This window comes from Tenrec ecaudatus, chromosome 10, assembly GCF_050624435.1.
Source record: "Tenrec ecaudatus isolate mTenEca1 chromosome 10, mTenEca1.hap1, whole genome shotgun sequence".
NCBI classification, from domain to species: Eukaryota; Metazoa; Chordata; class Mammalia; order Afrosoricida; family Tenrecidae; genus Tenrec; species Tenrec ecaudatus.
The window spans coordinates 76,251,555-76,267,826 of record NC_134539.1 but is presented as its reverse complement, the minus strand read 5'-3'; the positions used below and the strand labels follow the sequence as shown (position 1 = coordinate 76,267,826).

The window sequence follows — 16,272 nt, the reverse complement described above, 5'->3', positions numbered from 1 at the left end:
GGTAGAAATTTTGATCGTCAAGTTTGCCTCCCACGAACAGGGGGGAGGGGCAGGAGAGACTGCTGCCAATTGGAGGGTGGGGCAGTGATAAGGTGAGGTGGCCTCACAGGCCCAGGGGGCTCCGTCGGGGCTGGCGGTGGGAGGGGGGCATCGCCAAGGGCGCACTGCAGGGCGGGTCAGCGACGTGTGGGCGGGACAGCAGGGGGCGGGGGCGGGGCCGCAGGGGAGGGGCCTAGCGGTCTTCTCGAACCGGCCGGATCTTCATCTCCGAGAACTTGAGCGAATACTGCCAACCGGTCCAGGAAGACCACTCGACGCCATCCGCGTAGGAGGAGTGGGCGCCGCGCAGGTACTGCCCGTTGAGGTTGGACGTGTGGCAGTTGCGGTACCACCAGGCGCCGCGGTAGAAGGCGGCGCAGTTGTTCTCTGAGTGGTCACTGTCGCGGTCCTTGGTGGTGAACCTCATGCCGCTGTGCTTCAGGAGGGAGTCACCTGTGCAGGTAAGCACACACAGATGTGCTCTCCTGCGGCACACATACGCGTGTGCAAGCACGGCCACAGGCGTGCACTGTGGACACACCCATGCCGTGTGTCCATGCAGGCTCACATGCACACACGGGGTCCTAGGAGGCCCCGGCTCTAGCCACTCTCCGCCCTCCTCCGGCTTCTTCCCTGCCCCCAGCTGAGTGCCTGGGCAGGTTAGGAAGCAGAACCACTTCACCTTGAAGGCCCAGGGCTCTGGACTCAGTTCTCTCTCATCTGCAAAAATGGGTGACAAGCCTGGCCCCTTCCACCTCCCGTCTACAGGAGTGTGGGCCACCATCTCTGGGTGAGAAGCCTGAAGTGTGACCCCAGGGGGCAGAGATGCTGGGTCTGGTGGGACCCCTTTGTCCCTCCAGGTGGGGGACTGACCGGCTTGTCTAGTTCCTTCCCTGCTGTTAGCCCACAGCCTTACCTGCAGTCCCCGAGTAGTCAGCCACAGTGAGTGGGTACCCATCTTCCTCAGGATCCACTGAGAACAAGCCCACACTGAAGCTCCCGTAACGGGCATAGGCTGTGCCATTGTCAAAGTCCTCCAGGTCCACGTGCAGCTCATAGGCGGCCTGTGTGGTCAGGGCATGGATCCTCTTGAGCCCTGGAGCAGGGGAGGCAAAGGAGGGAGAAGACAGGGCGGGGCGCCTCAGAGAATGACCCCCTGGGAGAACGGGGTGATGGTGAGCGTTTCTGTGGTCGGTGGCAGATAGGGACAGCCACCAGGTGTGTGCGCTTGATCCGTCTCTCTCCTGCAGGTCTGTGTTTCCGAGAGCTGGTGAAGTTTGGCTTGTCACTCCCCTTTAAGCTGTGCTATGCCTTTCAAACACCCGGGCTAAAGCTGGTGGAAAGACAGCAGGAGTCAGGGAGAGCTGATGGTCTCGTCCCTGCCTTCCCACACTGGACCCCTGTCAGCCAGACGGCCTGGTACTTGCACTTCCCTGAACCTGGCTTTGACCTTTGAATATGGTTTGCTGTTCCCTCTGCCTGGGGCACTTTGGATGGTCTCCCACGTCGCACCTGCACGGGCAGACAGCCAATTCTCCGCCCAGCCACATTGCCCCTAGTGACTATCACTGTGACCCATCTGCTTGCGTCTGTGGGCCTCCCCTCCAGGGTGCAAGCTTCGCGAGGGTAGTGTGTCTGCCTATACTATTGGGTGGGACCCCTCACGTCACCACCACCGCAGCAACAAACCCCTAAACCACAGTCGGAGGGAAATTCTTCAATGAGAATAAAGGCAAAACCGAAGGCTGGCGTTGCTGCCAATGGAGACAAACTGGGAGCATTCGCCCTGCTAGTGGGAACCAGCCACGGGTGTCCACGATCGCCACTCCTGTTCAACAGCACTGGAAGTCTTAGCCAGAGTTACCAGGCAGGAGAAGGAAAGAGAGGCATCTAAATTGGCAGAAAGAGAGAGAGAGAGAGAGAGAAAGTAAAACTTCTATTTTGAGATGGTATGGGCCAATACAGAAAAAAATTCTGAAAACCCTAAAGAAATAGATTGGGACAAAATGGAAGATCCAGCACAGTGGCAAGATATAAGATCAATAAAAAGCAGTCAGATTCCTTTACACTAACAGAGCTCTGAATGAAAATCCGGAAAATGATGCCATTTATTATAGCCCTCCACTCCGAAGATGAAATACGTAGGAATCGATATAACCAGAGAAACAAAGAAAACTACAAAAAAACCAGAGGCCTGTATCAATGGAAGAATATGCCAGGCGTATGAATGGGAGGATTTAACGGGGAAAATGCCAATGCTGGAAGTGAGCTACAGATATAAAGCTATCCTAGCCCAGATTCCATCCTCGTTCTTGAGATGAATACATGAGTCACCAACGTGCAACAAAAGCCCAAAGAGACCTGGACAAGCGAGGGGCCCCTAAAGAAGACCCAGGTACGAGGCTTCTCACTTCTCACAGATAATGCTGGCGCAGCCACAGAAGCCCAGTGCTGATACACGATGGACATGTGGCACTCGGACCAATGGGGCCTGGAGGTAAGTCCATCCGCCTACGGACCACTGACCTTGGACAAAGGACCACTGACCTTGGACAAAGGGCTCACACACATTAAATGGGGGGAAAGATAGTCTCCTTGATCAATGGTGCCCACAACTGGATATCCATTTGCGGAATCCAACAGGACCCCTATCTCATACCATAGACCAAAACAAACTCAAATAGATCAAAGTCCTAAATGTAAAACCCAGCGTTATAAAGATCATCAATAATAAAAAAAACAACAATGAAAAACTAGGGGCAAACTTAGGGTCCCTGATGCACGGCATAGATACACTGTCATGTAAGTGGAAACACATGAACAGCAGGTGACAAAAACAACAAGACCCACGGGCCCTGGCGAGAGGGCGGAGCTGCGCCTGAGCGTTCCCAGGCTGTCAGTTCTCCTGAGAGCAGACAGCCGTGTCTTTCTGCCACCGAGCCGCTGGTGGGCTCCGAGGGCTGGCTCTGTGGCTAGCAATCCGAGCCGTAATCACTATGTCACCAGGGCACCTTCAGCACATCATAAATGCTCAATAGATGCTTCCTTTGTCCACGTCCTCCCTGCCAGATCCTCAGAAATCCTGCGCCCGCCCCAAGGTTCTCACTCCTAACCGCCCCCCACCCAGTGGAGCCAGCATGTGCCTCCCTGGAGGGTGTCGAGGCAGTGGGCACCGTCCCCACGCAGTCCTCTGGGGTAGGCTTTGCGGGACCCAGGCTGCAGGTCCAGGGACAGGAAAGGTAGCTGTGAGCCTGCTGCAGGCCCGGCTCTCCTGCCCTGGCCGACTCCTGCCTGGTCTCCCTCCACCAGGGAGGGAGAGAGGACATCAACTCGGAGAACATCAAGGTCTTGCCGAGGTCCAGGGCCCCATCTCCCTGCTCCTCCCGCCACTCTGGTCTGCAGTCGCTCTCCCTCTCTGGGCCCCCGCTTGCACACCTGTGGGTAGGCCTCAGGGGGTGGGGTGGGGCTGGGTGGGGCTATAAAGGACTATAGTCATCACCGCCACCTGGGGGCACGCAGCCTGGCCAGGCACTGTGTGGAGGCCTTCCCACCGTCTAATTAATCAAAGTGAATTAGAACGCATCACATTTAATTAAAGTGTCCCTGCGCAGCTCTTAGAACAGCGCCTGGCCAACACACGTGTGGTGGCAGTGCCCGGGCTGCCGCTGTCTTTACCAGGCAGGTGCTAGTCTTACTCCTGCTTCCCCTGGGTGCCAGCACAGGGAGGTGGAGTAGCCAGGTGCCTAGTGCACAGCGCTGACAGAATGGACCCAGCTCCGGGCTCCGATTCCGTGTCTATGGCGGCACCAAGGAGCCTCAGGAATGGGTCAGGCGGGAGGCCTGCCCCAGGGGATCCTGAAGGCTCTCTCTCCCCCACCACATACCCCCTTTGGGTTAAGTGATGCCCAGCTCCCAACACCCCTGTACATGAGGGGCTGCCAGGCTAGGTCAAGGGGCTGGGGCACACACCATCTCCACGCTTCCTGCAGCTGGGAGGATCACGGCTTCTCCCCGACTTCCCTGGGCCTCCAGATCGTGATCCAGATCACAGAGGATGGGGGAGTATCAGGGAGACACCCAGACTCAGGGCACTCGTAGAAAGGAACTTTCTGCTGAATCAAAGGGCTGAGCCTCCGAGGAAAACGCCCTGAACCAAGTTCGCTGTCATCGATTAGAAGGGACTCATGGGACCCTTTAGAACTGAACTGCTTCCGCACCTAAAACAGAAAACTGCAACAAGCAGCAGCTGTAGGCAAGATCACACACACACACACACACACACACACACACACACACACACACACACACACACGACAAAGGGGAGGCAGAGCTGGAACTCATAAAATAAAAGAAAAAGAAAGAAAAAAAATAAAAGCCTGGCCAAACTGACTACCTATACATTTAAAACTTCCAGGAGCTGCCGTAAGCTGCAGCAAGTACGCCGGGTGTGGTGTGGCAGAGCCCACACTCCGTGGGTGTCAGGCAGAGGGTCAATAACTAATATATAAAGAGCCCCAAGGACTCAATAGGAAAAGGCAGAATACGCCTCGGGAAGGGAAGCAGAGGGAGGCCGAGGGGCAGGGAGGGGAGGGGCTGGGCCCAGAGTTGACATTCATGTCAGGACTCCCCTCTCGCCAGCAGCCGCTGCGGAGCTAATCAAGGCCCCGCTTAAATGCTTCCTCCCGCACCTTCTGTGGCTGCTGATAGATTTCAATTAAGATGCCAAGGCAGCGTCACTCCAAGGGAGTGGGCAGTAGCGGAGGTGATGCCCCCACCCCGTCTGCCTTCTCCCAGCCTGAATGCCCCTACCTGGGTGGGGGGAGCAGGGATTCTCCTCTCTGGTGATGCATCTCTTTCTCGGCGCCCCACCACCCTTGACTTTTCATTCATTCAGAATGGGGTGAATGACAGACAACTGGGTGTGAAGCCCACCCACCCCTCCACCCCAACCCGATTGCGTATGTACATGCACAAACACACCCGGGGACATACCTGTAGCCGCCCACACAGGCACGCGTTACACGTCCACGTTGGCACACATACAACAATACAAAGACGATACACACAGGCATGTACACACTCATGTTCCTGCACACTCACATAAGGACACACCCCTAGACACGCACACACATACATGCTCACTGCAACTTTCGGAGCCTCCATTCCCTGATCTGTAAAAGGGGAGATCTATAGCAGTGTCTCCCTCCCAGGGTAGGCATGAGGTTTTGGGGTGCCTGGGGCTGGGCACAGAGTGAGTGCCGAGAATGGCCACCCAGTCTTCTCTGAGGTGTCCGGCATCTGGTGGGGACAGATCCTGCCCTTCATGTCCCTCGGCGGGCCGGGACGGTGGACGTTAAGCAATGCACTCTCTCTTGATCCGGGAGCCTTTGTGCCTGCAGGGGAGGGTGGACCCATCCACTCCTCAGGCTCTGGATTTCTCTTAAACCCCCAGCTGGCAGAGACGGCTCCCTCACTCAGTCCCTCCAGCTGGTGCTTCGCTGTGGCTCTGCGGACCTCTGCCTGTGTCCTCCCCTCCGCAGGGAACTCCGCAGGGGGGGCTGGGTGGTGCACTGGGGCCCAGGTGATGCACAGGCAGGCAATTCATGGCAAGGCGACTATGTTTAACACCTGCTAGAAACATGGATGTCCAGTAACTGCTCTGGGCTATGGGGTCTCCCTTGGCCCTGAAGAAAGTGTCTGTGGTGAGGCTGTACAGCCTCCGGAATGTACTAAAGCCCTCTGAACTGGACACTGTGGAACACGATGAAGCGTGTGGTGTGAATTTGACCTCCAAAACGAAAACTAGCCTTGATTCAAGCCATGACCCCCACAATAGTCATGTCTCACCAGGTCCTCAGGACCTGCGGTTTTGGGGATATACTGGTTTGGACTGAAAGCAAGTAGAGCATTTCAATATTTCAATACTGAGTTAATATGGAGACAAATATTAAGCCAATAATAGCAATGATACTCAAGCCCCGATTGGAGTCCTTGTTCGGTGCCAGGCACAGAGGATGTGCCAGCCGTGGCAAACGGGCTGAGCCAGGAAACACGAGCAAGCACCCCCTGGCCCCTCTGATGCATGCCACTGACACGGGCCCCCTCTCCTACATTCAGACCCCTGCCCACAGGGCAGTGCTGGGTCACCAGGGACCTCTAGTGCTGGCAGTGTGCCCTGAACCTGTGTATAACCTGATTAATCCAGGATACCGACTGGGTCCCAGGGTGGCCCCTGCAGACAGAGGTCCCCTGCTTTCTAACTTCTGGTCACTCCAAGAGTTCTAGGACAGGTCAGAGAGTGTGAGACCCTCATGTTCCTGTCTTCCCTCACCACATTCCCATCTCCACTAGGCACCATGGAGGAGGAGCTCTCATCTCCTGATGCCCACCCTCTCACTCCCCATGCCTCCCCCACACGTCCATCAGGGCCCGTTTCCCAGAGAACATTCCACAACAGGTCACAGCCTCATCCACCTCACCCAGATCAAACGCTACAGGCAACACACCTGGCGAGACTAGGGAACTTGCAGGCGAGGTCCTGGTGAGGGGGTTTCAGTGGGACGGGAAGAGTCCTGGGAAGCCTTACCTAACCAGTGCTCGCCGGTGAGCCTGCCAAAGCCGTCTCGGTAGGCCTCCCAGCCACGGAAGAAGTTCACGGAGCCGTCTTCCCGGCGCTGGAACACCTGTGTGGGGTTCAGGTGAGCTGACCATCCTGGAACCCCCCAACACCCCTCCCTGCCCCACACTCTCCCCTCTATCTGCTCCCCACCCACCTGACCCTGGACAGAGCAGGGGCTCAGGAGCTGGGGGTGGCCCAGGTAAAACTGACTAGGTCCCCTAATTCCTGGGACATCCACTCATAGGAGAAAGCACTGTGCTGAGGGTAGAGATGGGGGCCTCCCGTCCTTCCATTGCTGAACCCTGCATGGGTCTTCCTCCTTCTCTGGGCCCAGTTTCCCCATCCCCCAAAGTCCGGGTGTCTCCCTCCACTCCCTCCCCGGTCAAAGCAAAACCAGACAGAACTCAATTCTTAAAAGCCTTGTGCTTGGACCCCAAGATCCACTTCGAGACAGATCCACCCACATCACCAAGCCTTCCTCCCCATATCCCATACCCCCCCAAAAAAACATGTCTGGGTCAGAGGGGGCTGGCGGCGGGGGGTGGGGGCTTGAGAAAGCAGCTCCCAGCCAACTCTCGAGGGAGGAGGGAGGGGTGGGGAGGCGTGGGCAGCGAGCTGGGGTGTGACTCGGGTACCAACCAGCTTCCCAACTGCCTGGGTTCCTCATGTTAATAGCATTCTTGATTTGGGAGTCGGGAATCCCATCGGTTAAATTGCTTTGAAATAAGTACCGCGCTGGTCCAGGCCAGAGCAGCCTGGAGTATTTACCAACGCGCTGACAGTCCTGTGCGCGCGCATCTCCCCGCCCCCTCCGCACTGCAAACCCTCTGTTTAACAAGCCTTCTCCCTGCTCCTGCCGACCTGCCTCCATCTGTGTCGGTGAGGAGGGGCCCAGATCTGGCTGGCTGCGGTGGCCAGTCTCCTTCCCTAGCAGCCTGGTCTCAGTGGCTCGGAACAGCCCCGGGGGCTGGTGTGCTGGCGTCGCTGCCAGGTGAGTGCCTGCCGGATGCTTCCGTCTGTCCGTGGGGACATGTCAGTCACAGCACTTGGGCAGCGTTGACGTCAAGGAGCTGGAGGGGGATGACACCTCTCTTTTCTCACTCCACTGCCTCTAATGAGACCAGCCCTGGAACTGCAGACCCTCAGAAGGGGCTGGCTGGGCGCAGAGAGAGGGGCTAAGGGATGGCGAGAGGCCCCGGGGAGCAGTCTTGATGGCTGCAGAGGGGCCCTGAGCACATGCCTTTCCAGAGCAGAATCCTGACACAGCGGTGCACTCCGCTCTGGCAGCAGGCAGCTGTTTCTGGCCGGCATGGCCACTGGGCTATTGGCCCTGAGGGGACTCAGGTCTTCTTAGCATGTCAAAGCTCTGGGCACCCCCTGGTGCTGACCAGGGGGGCCCACAACAGGTGGAGTAGCACACTGGTTAGGGATCTTTTGTGACACTTATAAAAAAAGAATGAAAGAAAAACCATGACCCGTAGTGGAAATACAGTGTACGCCATCATTGTCAGCACCACAGAAACGTCCTCCAAGTCGGAGGCTTCCTGAAACCATCATGACCTTACTGAACGATGCCCTGGAACAATTTCTACCTCACTTATCTTGTTTAAAAACAACTCATCAAGTTGATTTCACCACCTTCCAATGGACTGGCCCCTGCGGTTGGGAGGAACCCTGGGCTCCGTGGGGCACAGTGGAGAAACAAAGCCCCCAGCCTTTGCTTCGAAGCCCCGGGTTCACTGGGCCAAACACTGAGGGACTGGGGCATGCTGGTGCCCACACCCACTGGGATCAGTGTGCGGTATACCCTGGCCTTGCCCTCTGGCCCCTCACCGCCCAAGGTGCTGCCACAAGTGCCACTGCCTCTGTGCCCACATTAGGGGACTCTCCAAGGCTCCCCAGTAGGTCTTGTCTGACCCCGAGGCCCAGGGTGAACCACTGTGGCGGCTTCTGCTTTCTGGGGAGTAGCTGGACATGACGTCAGAATGCTCGACGGGGAAGGCCCCTCATCAGAGCATCGGTTGCTGGGCAGATAGGAAGAGGGGGCTGGCATGTGCCCCCATCTCTCCTGCCCAGGAAATGCTGGCTGAGGTCAAAAAGGAGGGAGAAGAATCTGGAAATGTGAGGCCTGGGTCCTTTGCTTGGGTCCCTCGCCGGTAGGAGTGCTGGTCCTGCTGCCGCCGCCGCAGCCTGGGCGGGTGCCACCAGTGGGCGGACAGACATGGCTTGTTCTCCCGGTGCGGATCCTCCGAAGCCAGCTGCCTGCTGCCCGGCACCGTCTTCAAAGTGCCTGTAAGGGGGGCTCTGCCAAGGAAGCCTGGGGCCCACATGGCTCTGCAGATGGTGCTGCAGGCTTCGAAGGAAGAAGAGGCTGATCTCCAGGCTGGTCAGGTGGGCCCGAGGACCAGGGAGGCACCCAGATGCTGGGTACCCCGCTGCCATTTGGCAGCCGGGCGATGAAGGCCTGGGGAGTGCAGAGCTCAGGGTGTCCCCTGCAAGGCCACAGGGAGGGTGTCGGCAGCGTGGAAATGCTGGGCCTCAGAAGGCATGGGCAGTGCTCCCCCACACCGTGAGCTTTCTCTGCACGGAACTGACCGCGTGCTTGGCTGGGCTAGCCAGACCCAGAGGCCCTCAGGACTGGCACCCAGGCGACCTGCGCTGTACTGAGACTCCAGCCAACAGGCTGGGGTGATGGACAGAGTCTTGGCTTGCTCTTTGGCCAACGAGGGCATTGGTTGGCCTGCCTGGGCTCCCTCCTCGGAAAGCCCGGGATGGAGGGACACCCGCAGGGAGAAGCCCCTCACACACGCATCGCTCCCTGCACCCCAGCTTCCCCCTCTGTGAGATGGGGTTGATGACAGTCCGACTGGGCTGGTGTGTAGCGGAACCCTGCCATAGTGCTCTGCTGAGACCTGGAAGGTGTCGGCTCAAAGCCACGAGCTGTCCTGTGGGAGGCACATGAGACCGTCTGCTTCTTACAGATTCGCAGCCCAGGAAAGCCCATGGGCCAGCTCTGCTCGGGGTCCCACCGGCCCACCCCCCACAGGCTGGCTATGCGTGGGACTCACAGTGGGTTGGGTTAGGGTTTACACTTCTGACATCAGCAGTGTGTGGGACTTTTCCCACTGGCAGACCCAGTGCCAGGCGGGCCGTGTGGGCAGTGAGTGCGGCTGGGCGCCCCACTTCCCAGGCTCAGGAGCAGGTGCTCTGGGCGAGGAGGGGGAGACTGTGCTGAGGCAGATTACCAGCTTGTTTTCTACAGAACAAAGAACTTGGCCATGTGAGCCAGCCAGGCAGCCCCCGGGGAGGCTCCGCCTGAGTTCCTGGAAGAAGGCTCCTTAAATCCTTCCCGGACACCCCTGGGCACTGCCCTCTGGCAGCCCTGGGCTGCCCGCCATCGAGGTTGCGGGTTCTGGAATAAGACAGAGCTGCAGGCACACGATGCCTTGGCCGCTCACTGGCTGCGTGACCTTGGATGAGTCGCAGAAACCTCCTGAGCCCCCGTCAGCTGCCCCCCAGGGTGGTGGCGAGGACCTCAGGATTTCAGTCGTTCGGTAGGGACAGCGCACAGTAGGCCTAACCAGTCTCTCCTCCTGCCCCTCCAGAGCCAGCTGCCAAGCCCAGAAGGAACGCAAGCCCACTCCTTGTTTGTGACTGAAAGTGGTACCCCCAGGCTTGGCGCCCTGCCATACTTCCCAGGCCTGGCAGCCTGCGCCTGCCGGCTCCTGGCAAAGCAGCCATCAGCGGTACCATTATCAGACACAGAGCCACGTGCCAGGCACCGGGCCGACCGCTGCACACGTGCCGTCCCGTTTACATGAAAAGTCTGACAAATGGAAACTGCTCTCCTGGAGGCTGGCTTTCTCTGCAAGGACCGGTCCAGGCACCAGGTACCACCGTCAAATGAAAGCCTGTGGGCTCCATGACCCTGCCCCCAGAGGGCGAGGGACAAGCTTGGAGCCAGGCGGCCGTGTGGAGACACCAAGCATGTTCCCTATGTAGCCTCGGGACAAGGGGACCAGCCACATCCTCCGCCCGAGCCCAGAGACTGGCCGGCAGCATCAGCATCAGCATCAGCATCTGCCTCTGCAGCCGGGCCGGGGCTGGGGCTTTCATCTGCAGAGCCCGGTGCCAGCGGTGACTGGCCAGGCTCGGCTTGGTGGCTGCTCCTTTTATGTTTTCTAAGTGAGAGAAGGATTTTCCTTCCCTCCTGGAGAGCCCAGGTAAGGAGCCAAGGGGTGCGTGACAGGGGGGCGGGGCTCACGTGCACAGAGCCAATTAGAGGAGACTGTGAACCCACCGACCCCGTGTGACTATGGCAGAGTAGACTCACACCCCTGGCATCAGGAAGGCCCCTGGCATCGGGAAGGCTGGCCACATAGCAGCAAGGACCACCGCCTGGATCCCACTCTCCAGACCAGGCCCTGCTCCAGGGTACTAAGACGACCCGGTGTGCGTGGCCTGGCTGGTGAGTACACAAAGATGACTGGCCAATGTGGCCCAGGGCACTGCCACCCTGGGAGGGCATTGGCAGGGCCAGGGCTGTGCTCTAGCCAGGGACAGGTGACTGCAAGGTAAGCACAGGCTGACTTGTGCTTATTAGCTTTCTTCGAACAATTCCCCATGAGCTAAAAATGAAGCAACCGTTGGCTAGAGATTAGCAAACACAGCACAGATCAGCCTGTGCTTACCTGGCTTATCTGGTCACCAGCCCCCGGTGCAAGGTGAGGTGGAAAGGGCCCACTTCATGCCACACATCACCTGGCAACCGAAAAAATACTTCCTGTGGTGGTGGGTAAACAGCTGACTGCAAGGCCCATCGAGATCCTGGGCATAGCCTGGCCTTTTCACCTCCTCCCTATCCGCCATAGATGAGTGGCCTGAGGACTGACTCCCCTATACTTGTGCAGCTACACTATATGATCCCCACTTTACAGAGGAGGGGAGGGAGGCTTAGGGAGGTGAGGCCATACTGCCAAAACCATCCATGCAGTGCCCACAGTGTACACACCGTGCCTCACGTCTATCAGACATGCCACCAAGAGGAACGGTGCCTGGGAAGGGACAGCGTGCTTGGTAAAGTGGAGGGGAGGCGCACAAAGGCAGGCCCTGACCGAGGTAGGCTGACCCAGAAGCTGCGTCCGGGGCTCAAGCTGCGTTTGGTGCCGGTTGCTGTGAGTCAGGTTGATTTGATGGCCTCGAAAACTCTCAGCCCGAGTCGACCTCAGCTCATCGCGACCCCAGGACAGGGTAGAACTGCTCCCATGGGTTCCCCAGACTTTACAGGAGTAGAGAGCCCCGCACTTTTCCCACAGAGCAGCTGGTGGTTTTGAACTACTGACCTAGGGATTCGCAGCCTAACTCATAACCACTATTCCACCAGGGCGTCTCAGACTCAGAGTCCCTGCTATCTAGTCAAGTCGACGCTTACACCCAATGACCCCACAGGACAGGGTAGACCTGCTCCTGTGGGTTTCAGAGACTGTAACTGTTTGTGGGAGTTGAAAGCCCTATCTGCCTCCCTCGGAGTGGCCGGTGGTTTCGAACTGTGGGCCTTTCAGATTGCAGCTCAACATGTACCTACTGCCCTACCAGGGTTGCCGGCCCTGGACCCTGTGCTACAGCCCAGGGGCTGGCCATGGGGTGATGTGGTCCCTGCCTCATGGGAGACAGCTGGGACTGAGCCCAGGGTAGAGCAGCCAGCCTGGCCAGAGCCAAACAGGGGTGAAGTGTTAGTTCAGCCAAGCCAGGGTGCTTCCTGCCAAGAGATATAGGCGTCTCGCCCTCCTTCCCTTGGGCAGACTCAAGAGTGGGGATGACAGCTACTCGCAGACCTGGCCTTGGTGAGCAGTGTGACCTGGGCTTGCACCAATGTGGCCTTTGATGAAGGACGTTTAGCGAAGCCAGAGTCAGTGGCCACATGGGCTGAAAGGCCACCATGAGGCCCTTGTCCACCAGGCACTTGGTCGATCCCCAGGAAGCAGCCCCCAGTCTCTGCATCCAGAACCCAAAGAGCATCAGACTGCACACTTCCCCACCTGCTCCCAGGGCTCCCAACACTGCTGGTTGTGTGTTGGGCTGCAATCCGTAAGGTTAGCTGTTCAAAACCACAGCCGCCTTTGCAGGAAAAATATCGGGCTTTCTACTCCCGTAAGCAGTGACATTCTCAGAAACTCAGAGGGGCAGGTCTTCTCTGCCCTGTAGGGTCACTATGAGCTAGCACAGACTCAGTGACTGAGTCTGGTTTCTGAACTGCCTCATACCTGTGCAAAAGGACACCTGTTGGAATGACTCTCTCTCTGAGGAGATGCATGTGGCAGCCGGAGCCCACACTGCCCTCAGGAGAAAGCCCAGCCCCTAACATGCCTGTGTAGCGTCCAGATCCAGGATCCCCCTTATGCTCACATGGCTGGCAGCACAGAGACACCCACACACCGCCAGCACCTAGCTCTGCCAGGAAAGCATCCCCGCGGCCCTCGGCCTCATCCCTCAGCAGTCTGGAAGTCCCCTTGTCTGGGAAGCCCCCATGGCCCTCTGATCTGGGCCTGGGCATTGTCGGCTGACCTGTCCATTTCTCCTCTTCCCGCTGGGAGCTGATTGGTTGGCCTCATCCCTGCACATTGTTGACACCCAAATAGAGAGCCCTGCCAAGTGACAGTCACCTCTGCCAGCCCTCACCCCCGACAGACCTCATTTCCTTGTGGGGCGCCTTAGCCTGGACACTGCCTTGCTGGGTGACCTTGGGCAAACCTCCTCCCTCTCTGAGGCTGCACTGCCGGCCTTCAATGGTTGGAGAGGGGGCAAAGCAATGCCAGGCAGGGCAGCGTGACCCTAAACCACAGAGGTCCCTGAGGTGGGCAGGACACTGCCAGGCTGCCTAAGGCCCTTGGCTATCCTTGCCCATACCGTCTCTCTCTGAATGGCGGGTGCCCTGCGGCCCCGTGGCCTCTGGGGCATGGCTCTGGGCAGCCTGTCTACCAGGGAGGACAAGCTGGTGTTGACACCTGAGGCCTAGCCGTGTGGACACAGGCCTAATGAGGATGGATGGTCCTGGGGTCCAGAGAGGCGGCACCCATCTCCCGCCCAAACAACAATTGAGTTTCCCAGAGATTCTGTGTGGCAGGCCGGTGATCCTGACGGATGCCCGCAGGAACCCGGGAAAGGATTGCTTCTGACGGGAGCCCTAATGGATATTAACGCTTAGCGGCTGGGCGAGCACTTCTCAGACAATAACGGCCTTGCGTCTGTGGCGGCCAGGGCCCAGAGCCCCCGCTCCAGGTGTGTGAGTGCCAAGGCTGAGCGGGCGCAGCTCCTCGGGGCTCCTCTTTACCCGCCCTGCAGCCCCGCTGTTGGAATTGCCGCCTCCTGACCCTGTTCCCGAGTGACTTCCCTGAGATTGGCTTCACGTCCACCCTAGTGGAAGATGCATGGCTTGACTGGCGCCCCAGCCTCTCATTAAGCCTGTCCCAACCCCTGACTCTGATTTCTGAGCTCCAGCTGGTGCCTCTGGGCGGCTCGGCCTGCCAAGGGGTTCTCAGCGGCCAAGGCCATAACTCAGATGCTCTCAGAGTTAGGAAAACGAAAGAGCTTTTAGCCCCCAGACACGGATCCAGTACATCTAAAAGCTCTCTGATGGAGCTTGAAGACAGGCTGAGAGACATGTCTGTCTTTGAGGGCCCCTGGGGGATTCACGTCTGTTCTCTCGCTGGCTCTGCATGGCTGGTTTGCCCTCTTTGCTCACCACACCCCTGCATCCCTCTTGCCCCTGCTTCAGCTAGCTGTCCCTTTGAAAACTCACCCAGGCTGCTCTCCCCTCCCCTCCCACCCCGTGATCCTTCAAGGAGGCTTCCCCCTCCCCTCCCCTTCCCCGTCACTTGTTTTATCTGAAGTGAAACTCTTCCTCCGGAAATCAATGTGCTGGAAATAGCCCACGCCACGCTCCTCCGTGAGACAGCCACACGCGTCCCAGCCTTGCCTCGTGCTCCGAGTGTCAAGATGGGAGACACATGGACACCTCTGGGAACAAATGAGCCCCCAGGCCCCACCTCTTCATGGCCCCATGAGGCCCGTGGGCTGCTCCCTGGACCATGGTGGGACACCTCACTGGGTGGTGCTGGAGGGCGGGATCACATGTGTCTTGGTCATGGTTGGGTGGCCGGTGTCTTACCCAGACCGTGGCCTGGGGGTTGTAAACGCCATCGAATAGCCACCCTATGCTAGCCGCTCTGTGTGTTAGCGGCAATGGAAGAGTAGGTCCTTCCCTTGGGCCCCTGAAGTGGACAAGCGTCTTAGGGACCCTCATTCCGATGGGGAATTCCCCTCTTCTGCAGACTGATGGAGGCAGAATCAGCTCCCACTGTGGCTGCTATAGGCACCAGCATCTTGCTGTCTCAGCCTGCCTTTCAGTGAGTGTTGTAGTCATGTGACCCAGACTCCACCAATCAAACCATCTGTGATGGTGATCAGGGAGGCCACCCCCCAGCCAGCACTGGATGCCATCTTGGTGGGCGGTGGGTGGATTGTGTTTGGTGAGTGGCAGGGGCGGCGGCAGCAGTCTTTGGAGGTTTCACCAAGCCAAGGCGTGGCCTGCTCTGTCCCAGGCCCTGAACTGGTTCCTCAGCCTCCCTTCCCTACACTCCTTTTTTGCCTTAACTCAGTCACTTTCTACTCTGGTAATTAGGATCTCTAGCTGATGCAAGGGAGCGTCCCATTTCACAGCGGAGAAAACTGAGGCTCAGAGAAACTTGCCCAAGGTCGCATAGCGGGGCTCTCAGCCTGGATGATGCGGCCCTCTGGTGGAGGGGCGAGGTAAAACAGCTCCTCCCCTTCTCTCCCCACTCTAGGATGGACAGAGCCCAGTCTTGGTTTCTGACGTACAGTTCGTAGCCCATAGTGCCTCCTTCTAATCCCGCCATGGCTCCCCTGGGTCTTTCCCCAATCCTGCAGCCTGGGATACTGACAATTGTGCCCTCATCTTGGCAAAGTGCCACATGCTCCGCTGGGCTCTCTGCTCCCTGAATATGGTGCCACCCACCCTTCCGACTCCTGGGCCTTGCTTCCTCCTCCGAGAACAACTTCTCTCCCCTGAACACTCAGAGACCCGGAACCTGCCCACTGAGGCTCATCCCCCAAACCCTGCTTTCCAGGAAGCACATTCAGAGCCTCTCCCCTCTTTTGCTGATTCCAGGCCTCCACAGGTACTCAGTTTCTTTGAAGACCTGGATTGGAGGCAACCCCGAGAAACAGCTTTCGGGGCAGGGACAATGGTGCAGGCTGTTCACTGCTTAAGGGCACCTGGCCAGAAGAGAAGCAAAAGCCAAACTCACTTTTACTGAGTTGAGGCTGACTATGGTGGCCCTTTATGAGACTGCAACTCTCTATGGGAGCAGAAAGCCTGGTCTTCACCCCACAAGGTGGCTGGTGGTTTCAAACTGCTTACCTTGTGCTTAGCAGCCCAACGTATAACCACTGCACAACCAGGGCTCCAGCCAGGGGGTTGAGTGGGTTGAAAGAGGGTTCACATCTGTCTTCTCGCCAAGCCCTACCCGCCGTGCCCTAAGCATGACCTACTCATGGCTCAGTGGAATTTTTTTTTAACCATAGATTTTTTTTAA

General features: G+C 58.1%; 1 protein-coding gene across 1 annotated transcript in view; it reads right to left on the bottom strand.

The window, feature by feature from the left end:
- The window catches only part of FIBCD1 (fibrinogen C domain containing 1), a 48,492-nt gene continuing 32,220 nt past the window's right edge, over positions 1–16,272 (bottom strand). Inside the window, exons 9-11 of the mRNA XM_075559553.1 lie at positions 6,626–6,722; positions 956–1,135; positions 1–492 (exon numbers count right to left, since the gene is read on the bottom strand). Coding sequence (XP_075415668.1) covers positions 233–492; positions 956–1,135; positions 6,626–6,722 — 537 coding nt within the window. The 3' untranslated portion in view covers positions 1–232. The remainder of the gene's footprint in view (positions 493–955; positions 1,136–6,625; positions 6,723–16,272) is intronic.